We start from the raw sequence: 8,363 nt of genomic DNA on the forward strand, positions 1-8,363 counted from the left end.
AAAGATTCACAAAAAAAAAAAAAAAAAAAAAACTACTGTAGCATAGCATCCTAGACGGAAATTCCGTCTAGGATGCTCAAAAACCCGTCTAGAATGCTTATTTTCGTTAAAAAAAAATTAAAAAAAACATCCTAGACGAAAAATTTTTCCATCTAGGATGTAGTATTCTAGATGGAAATTCCGTCTAGGATGTATTCTAGACGGTTTTGAAATCCGTCTAGAATACTACATACTAGACGGAAACTTCTTAGACGCGTATTCTAGACGGAATTCTGTCTAGGATACTCATCCTAGACGAAATTCTGATTTTCCTAGACGGAATTTTTTGTCTAGGATGCCTCATTTTTTACTTGTGAATTGAATCACTGAATTATGAACGCACTACAACAAAAGTAGTAATTTGTGACTCCTTTTGTCATCTCGCGTCACATTTTTGTATCGTGAGCATGACGCAAATTGGAAGTATGTGTAGAACATGTGTGAAGGTCTTTTTACAAATGCGAAAATATGTCACAAAACTCGCGACATATATTTGTAATATGTCCATTTCATTTTGTATCTAATGACACGAACATGCGTCGTGGCTTGTGACATTTTTTTATTATTTATGTTGTTGTTTAATGCTTTGCAATGAACACAACATGTCTACATGTGCCGTAAAATAAGTGTGTGTATATGCAACTTTTGTTATAGTAATAAAATTCTCCTTTTTCAGAAGTAGTCATTATGAGCTTATGCTAGAAAAACAGACTTCGAAAAAAACTAATTTCAAGGAGTAAATACTAAATTAGGATTTCAGTTGACATAGGAGCATGTTGGCATTTTGGAAAGAGTCCTAATAATTATTCGATTTTTCTATAGAGTGCCTATGGGCACTCTATGAGCACTCTATAAGAGAGGAGAGAGATAGAGATAAATGAATGAGGGAGGGGGCTCCCTGATTTGCATTGGGATCCTTTCCTCATTTATTTTTCTCTATCTCTCTCCTCTCTTATAGAATGCCCATGGGCACTCTATAGAAAAACCGATAATTATTTTGTTTAATGAGGTAGAGATTTCTATAATTGTTAGCCTTAATGCTGCTTTAAATAGCTATAAGGGCAAAAGAGTAATTTACAATTGTGTTGATGACGTATGTTGTTTTCCTGCAAAAAGTAAAGCACGCAGTAGTTTACTGAACGAAAAAAACTCGTAGTAATTTTTTGAATAATAAAATTCATGCAATTTATTTATGTATTTTTGCATTTTACAGTTATTGAAGTGATCTCTCGGAAATAGCATCTCCACATGTGAGGGTAAATTGTGTGCACCTGACGTAGGGTCGTTGGGCACCATTTACTCTCTATTTTGGTATGATATTGTCCGTTTTGTGCCAAGCCCTCACGGTTTTGCTCTTGGGTTTCACCCCCTAAGGCCTCATACCAATTAGAGACTTGCCCATCCTTATAAACTCCAAGCCCTCCTCATATTTTGTCAATGTGGGACTTTGGTTTGTCCACTCAACAATCCTCCCCTCAAACAAAGTCCCGCCAAGCCTCCCCTTAAACGATCATCCATCCGTCTTCTCCTACACCGGGAAGACCTTTTTCATCGAGTCCAACAACCTCGTGAGCCTTTTTTCTCTATCCAGGTCATCTCCTCTTCACCGGGAGCACACCACCTGTCCAATAGAGCTCAACCATGATCTCTTTAATCAGGGGCTCACCACTTTTCTTTTGGGGATTAACTTCGGGACCCTAACTCTGATATCACTTGTAGGATCGTTAGGCACCATTTACTCTCTATTTTGGTATGATATTGTACGCTTTGGGTCAAGTCCTCACGGTTTTGCTCTTGGGTTTCACCCCAAAAGGCCTCATACTAATTAGAGACTTGCTCATCCTTATAAACTCCAAGCCTTTCTCATATTTAGTCGATGTGGGACTTCAGTTTGTCCACTCAACACCTGACCCTCCCCAAAGCTCACGATAGCCGGACTCTCGTGCACTTAGTTTCCCTTACTCTATTAAATCTATCTATAAAATAAGATAATTTCATCTATCCAAAGGGGGAATATGAATTTTTTTCAATTGACCAAACGATTGACACATTTGTGAGCGTTGGAACTAGATAGACACGTAGGCTGCGTTTGGCAAAGGGTTAAGGAAGAGGGATTAAGGAGAAGTGTTAACTTAGTTAATCCATTATGAAGGGTTAAAAATATTCTAATTCCATTTGGATTCGCTAGTTAAGACAAGGGGTTAATACTTTTGTGTTTGCAAATGAAGAAGGGATAATGTGATTAATCTCATTAATTTTTAAAAAAATACCACTTTCGTCCTTAATGAAAATTTATAACTAATTGCCTCATTAATATTTTTTTCGCGTTATTTACCTTCTGAGCAAGATCAAAGATTCGAGGCGCTAATATGTAATCCAGTTGAGACACGAGGGATAAATAATTTTTTTAAACACTACAACAAAATACAACATTGTCGACGAAACAAAAACGTCGGCAAAAGTTTAAAAAACGTCGAGAATAATCTTTCCTGACGCAAAATGCAGCGTCGCTAACGCGTCGCCAAAAGTGCGTCAAGGAAAATATTTGGCGACGCAAATACACTGCGTCGCCAAAAGTACACTTTTGGCGACACGTCATGCGTCGGGAAAAGTATATCTTTTAGCGACGCATAATATTTTGCGTCGCCAAAACATGTATTTTTGGCGACGCATGCTGCGTCGGCAAAAGCTATGCGTCGGCAAAAATATAGCTTTTAGCGACGCAAAATTGTTCGTCGCTAAAAATTATACTTTTGGCGACGCAAGTTAGCGTCGGCCAAAGCTTATCTTTTAGCGACGCAGAATAAAGCGTCGCTAAAAACTATACCTTTGGCGACGCAAGATAGCGTCGCTAAAAGATATTATTTTTGGCGACGCAATATAACGTCGGCAAAAGTATAGTTTTTAGTCGGTAAAAAGTATATTTTTATTGCCACTAATTTGCATCGCCAAAAGTAATATCTTTTCTATCAACTACACTGAACCTGAACATCCACAACAAATTTTCTCCCATTCTCATTAACAAAGAAACCAAACATCAAATTATACTCCAAACAAGTTGCATATTAACAGCTAAAATAATATCGATGCTTATTTTCACAATCATTAAAATGAAACAAATAATAACATTAGTAAATAAATTTAAACACAATTCTATTAAACAAATAACAAGTGTTTGACACATGTTTTATTAACAAATCCAACAATCATGATTAAGTAGACTTGAACAATAAAGACTACAGAGAACCCATGTCTTATCAACGTTGCAAGCCTTTCCTTCGTCGCGTCTCTGGCTTCTTCTTCCCATCTTCATCATCCATCTCCAACTTTTATTGTGTAGCTGCAATGGAAAGAAATGTACTCGGTAAGGCAAATAAAAAGTTAAAATTAAACACAAAAAAGTATACTTAATAATGCTCTAATATATACTTTTTTATTTATGTATTGATGAGTAAGATATTTATGCTGAAAGATTGCATAAGAAAAATATCAGGACAGATAATGACAAAATGATATCCTCAAAACAACAATATTTATATCAAACTTTACACTTATGACAATATTAACACAAAAGCCACGATACCTGTCTAAAAATTAACCTACTTACTTATAAGATCTAGATGCCGCGATGGAAGATGGCGACGAAACCGGAGGAAGAGGCAAACACCCATTGTATATTCGGAACTACGAGATTGAACACCAGAAGAAATAGAGCAAGTTTTTCACCAGAAACTATCAGCACACATTATTGCAAGATAATGAATAACATTCATTCTATGATTACCAAGAATAATGAATCTCTTACAGGGGCCTCTATAGCGGATAGTCTTCAATAAGCCTCGTCTCCGAAATTGCATCATTCTCACTTGAAGGAATCCATGACACTTTCCACAGCCTGCCGAGAGAAAACTAATTTGCGCGTGACCAGAAATTTTAGCATCTTTCAGCGTTTGCATTGTGGTAGATCGATCGACGAACAACAATCCTGTGTTACCAGAGCAGTTCGTTGTAGCTGCATTACAGATAATTTGTGGTCTTCCTCAGCAGCAATCAGCAATGATAATTGCTACCTAGAGAAATGGAGTAGTGAATCAGCCAAAGCAATACTTGTACTGTTTCATAAACGGAGCATGTCATTTATATATTATAGGAAACAGAAAGATCAGCGATGAATATTCGATATATTCAAGCTTTATATCAAAATAAAAATCTCACAAGAAAAATGAGATGGCAGTTCTGGTCTAGATCTGGATACAATGCCAATATTGATACACGCAGCATTTCGGTAGCACTCTATTCATTTCTAAAACCAAGCAGTTAAGCCTATCAAAGCTAACTATTCAGTAAGACAGTAACCTTGCTAAAAACCTTCATCGTCCTCGTTGCGTTCAAATTTCTTATCCCATAGTCACCAAGAGCAGCAGCACAATGGAAGAGGATACACCAAAATGGGTAAGAACCATTTGTGTTGTCCTTCAGGATTGGAACAGTTTTAACTTTAGTGTTAAAAATTTAACCATGTTTTAAGGATTGGAACAGTTTTAACTTTAGCGTAAGAAAACTTCTTTGTGCAACAAATTCTGCAACCCCGGTGCATGAGGATCATAAAGCCTGGGAATAATTTTAAAAATGTAGTTCAGTAGCCAAAAAAAAAGTATGAATTCTAGAACATATCTTCTATGGTTGATCAATATAATAAAATGATGCTTATGGTGAGCATCGCATTAAACTCGGCATTATTTTCATAACAAATTACAAGTAAAAAAGAATCAACACGAGATAAATTCTGAGAATGTGTAAAGAAGAAACCCAACAAGATAGTATAGAGAAACCATGTATTGTATATGAGATAAATTCTGAGAATGTGTAAAGAAGAAACCCAACAAGATAGTATAGAGAAACCATGTATTGTATATAATATGAATTTCACATGTTGTGTATAGAGAAACCCAACAAGATAGTATAGAGAAACCATGTATTGTATATAATATGAATTTCACATGTTGTGTATAGCAGTATAAGTGGCTTTTTCAGATCATACTAGCAACATCTCCTACTTGACCAATTAGAAGATTATTCACACTCAAATGAGCATCAGAAGAAGTGATGGCCAGCTAGATAGCAGTTAAGAAAAGTTATCAACTATAAAGCACATACCATGACATTTCCGTTTCATGTTGGTGCTTTTTAGAACTACTTGTGTCTACATTATGCCATCTCAATGTGGGAAATTCCCATGTCCATGCTTGTACAGTTTCATCTCTCAGCTAGTGCAGTGTTATGATTATCCCTCATTATTTTCATTCTTCAACCATTCTCTGACTATCATGATATTGGTCCTTGATGTTGTCTTCACTACTACTTGATGTTGTCTTCAACTCTTAGTGACATTCTGACAGTATTAGGTGCAAATGCGCAACATAGAAGTCGTGGCCTTTCCTTAAGGCTAGGAAAAACACAGTTTGTTTCTTTTATTTACATCAGCAAGTGATGCATCAGACAACAGCCCTAACATGTCAAGAGACGTCCAGGTGTATTTGTAAGAAAAAACACATAAAGTTGTTATTTTGCTAACAATTTGGCATGGCAAGTGCCACGCTCTTGGATGTAGTTTGTGCAGGATCAGGATGAAAGATAAATTGCACACCTAGATGGTAAATTTAAACACATTTGTGTATCTTAAAAGTAGTGTAAACTAATGTGTATGGATACTGCGGTTTGCACCTAAGAAAAATGAAAAGTACATGCATTTAAGTAATGCCTTCAAAAACATTAACTATTTGAAAAAAGAATAACCAAGAGTTGCATAACTTACCAAGACGGGTTTGTGCAAGGCTATTGTTCTCTAGATAATTGTAAACTAGTATCCTATGATCACCTTCCACACAGCAACCATACAGTCTAACAAGATTTTCGTGGGTTATATCTGAAACTACATTAAGCTCAGTCAAGAATTTTCGTTTTCCTTGTCTTGACTCATGAGAGAGGACCTTCACAGCAACGACGGTTCCATCTTTAAGTGTTCCCTGCATCGATATAGTTAATTACTAGTGATGCTCAAATATAGTTACGCTGGAGTTTAACCTAAGCAAGTAATACATTGTAAACAGATCCAAAACCTCCTTCGCCAACTTTATTGCCAGGGCTAAAATCCATTGTGGCTTTTCTCAATTCTTTATAAGAGTATATCTTCACATTCTCGATGCTTGAAAAATCTGAAAAGGGAAATAAAAAAATCAATTGTGCATATGAAGTAAACAAGGTGCCAGGAGGTAAAACCTTTGCTCCTTAAGATTGCATCAAGGCCATTTTTTTTTGAATTTTCCAGAAAGAGAAAGGCTCTCTACATTTGGAAATACAAATTCATAAGAAATTGAGGAGCAAAAGATGTACCTTCATCAGTTTGAACAGTTTGGCGACCTGGGGGTTGTTTCCCCTTGAATATGCAAGTGAAACAACTCATAACTCTGACTAAACACTGATAAACCTTTCAATGGTGAATAGTGCTTCCAGAACTATGAAATCCTGCAAGAATTGAATATTTGGTTGAGGGAAAAGTTAGTATCAAGTTTTCATAAGACAAGCATCTGCAAACACACACAAACAGTGCCTTTTAATACTAGATATTTCAAACTCAAGTTTTCATAAGACAAGCATCTGCAAACACACACAAACAGTGCCTTTTAATACTAGATATTTCAAACGTAAAACTGACTATCATGTTAATGTAACAACACACACAAACAGTGCCTTTTAATACTAGATATTTCAAACGTAAAACTGACTATCATGTTAATGTAACTCATAAAACTACTACGAAACTAGGTTATCTTAGTCTTGATCATTAGTTATTTGCAATGTAGTAATGTTTGTATAATATGTCAAGTTGTGCTAATCTGAAAAGCACATAACCGGGCATGACGTCCAGGGACAACTGTACATGCACCGCACAGATGTGGCTTCGCATATAGATGTGTCGATGCAACTTAGGGCTAATTGCTAATTGATCCACCATAAATCACGTGTATGCAACCACACTCAAACTTCACAATTGCCATTATCAACCGTCTCATCTTCAACCTCAACTGAAAAGATTTTATTAAAAAAACTAAATTTCATAAATTGACGATAGAACAAAACCCAATTGAATTACCCAAAAAAAAGTTCACTTGGTTATGACTTCATAGGATCAGGCTTAGCTTCATTGAGATCCATCACTGGATGTATCTTCTTCTCTTCTTGAACTTCAACTGGGAAAACAAAAAAAGCCCAAATTTCATAAATTGATGATAAAACATAATCCAGTAAGAGCACCCATAAACAAAACTTACTTGATTGTGGCTCAATAATCTGATTAAGCTTCTTCTCTACAACTTCAAAAATCTTGGGTTTGGGCAAATCAATCTCTTTATCATCAAAATCCTTCACTTCTCCCTCTCCCTCAACCTCCTCTTCTTCCTTCTGCTTCATCAATTCAATTGGGTTCTTATCCGGGGTTTTCCAATTCCTCCTCCCAACTTTATTCCCAGTTCCATCACTCTGATCTCTTCAACCTCGTAAAGACCTTGGCCTCCTCCTCGAGCGCGTCGCCACCACCCGCGATTTTGGCAGGAGGAGGAGGAGGAAGCGGCGGCGAGATCCGACGGAGGCGGAGATCTCCGATGATGGCGTCGGTGAGCTTCGACGATGGCGTCGGTGAGCTTCGACGAAGCGGCGAACTTTCAGAGAATTTGGGGGTGATTTTGGCTCTTCGTCAAAATAAAAAAGGGGGGAATTATCCCACCTTTTATTTGGGGGGCGGGGATTTGGGGGTGGGGTTTTGGCGACGAGGATAAATAAAGCAGCGTCGCTAAAAATATAATTTTAGGGACGATAATTATAAACGTCGGGAAAAGAATATTTTTAGCCACTTTAGCCTAATACGTCGCGATAAATGCATACTATTAGTGACGCTAATTCTAAAACGTCGCTAAAAAGCTATATTTTACCGACGAAAATGAAAAAACGTCGGGAAATACATAACTTTTACCGACGCTAAGTTAAAACGTCGCTAATAATATACACTTTTAGCGACACTAATTATAAACGTCGGGAAAAATATATTTTTTGCCAACGCTAACTAAAAGCGTCGGGAAAAACACAATTTTTGGCGACGTATTTAACCATGCGTCGGGAATAAACGTCGGAAAAAGTGCAATTTGTTGTAGTGAAAATATCGCTAAAATGACAATTTGGTATTATTCAATAAAGATTGTTCAGAAGGTAAATTAAAATATATTATCATTTTTACATGATTTCAGCCGCTAAAGAGAGATAATGAGCTA

The 8,363-nt window shown here is 36.6% G+C and overlaps 1 protein-coding gene across 6 annotated transcripts; it reads right to left on the reverse strand.

Moving 5' to 3' along the window:
• Positions 3,145 to 7,843, reverse strand: LOC109848962 (probable LRR receptor-like serine/threonine-protein kinase At1g56130). 6 transcript variants are annotated; one of them, XR_002248958.1, is made up of 8 exons: positions 7,371 to 7,843; positions 7,209 to 7,289; positions 6,952 to 7,124; positions 6,433 to 6,564; positions 6,139 to 6,254; positions 5,855 to 6,065; positions 3,647 to 4,109; positions 3,145 to 3,379 (listed from the first exon to the last, which is right to left on the reverse strand). XR_002248958.1 is itself a non-coding variant. In XM_020418704.1 (7 exons), the coding sequence occupies exons 3-6, from the start codon at positions 6,500 to 6,502 to the stop codon at positions 4,090 to 4,092; spliced, it is 417 nt and encodes a 138-aa protein (XP_020274293.1). In that variant the 5' UTR covers positions 6,503 to 6,564; positions 7,193 to 7,289; positions 7,371 to 7,843; the 3' UTR covers positions 3,145 to 3,379; positions 3,647 to 4,089. The 6 variants fall into 6 exon arrangements, 2 of the variants coding, with proteins under 2 accessions (XP_020274293.1, XP_020274291.1); XR_002248959.1 differs by lacking the exon at positions 6,952 to 7,124 and having other exon boundaries at positions 3,647 to 3,723; positions 3,845 to 4,109; positions 7,193 to 7,289; XR_002248957.1 differs by having other exon boundaries at positions 7,193 to 7,289.

The sequence above is a fragment of the Asparagus officinalis genome, chromosome 7 (genome assembly GCF_001876935.1).
Source record: "Asparagus officinalis chromosome 7, Aspof.V1, whole genome shotgun sequence".
In the NCBI taxonomy this organism is placed as follows: Eukaryota; Viridiplantae; Streptophyta; class Magnoliopsida; order Asparagales; family Asparagaceae; genus Asparagus; species Asparagus officinalis.

Excerpts from the sequence above, each read along its gene's own strand:
- LOC109848962 (XM_020418702.1), bottom strand. The coding sequence starts at position 6,502 with ATGAGTTGTTTCACTTGCATATTCAAGGGGAAACAACCCCCAGGTCGC. Across the intron at positions 6,066-6,138 it reads GTTTTGGATCTGTTTACAAT|GGAACACTTAAAGATGGAAC; the intron begins GTATTACTTGCT and ends ATATCGATGCAG. Across the intron at positions 4,651-5,854 it reads CCTTGCACAAACCCGTCTTG|GCTTTATGATCCTCATGCAC; the intron begins GTAAGTTATGCA and ends AATTATTCCCAG.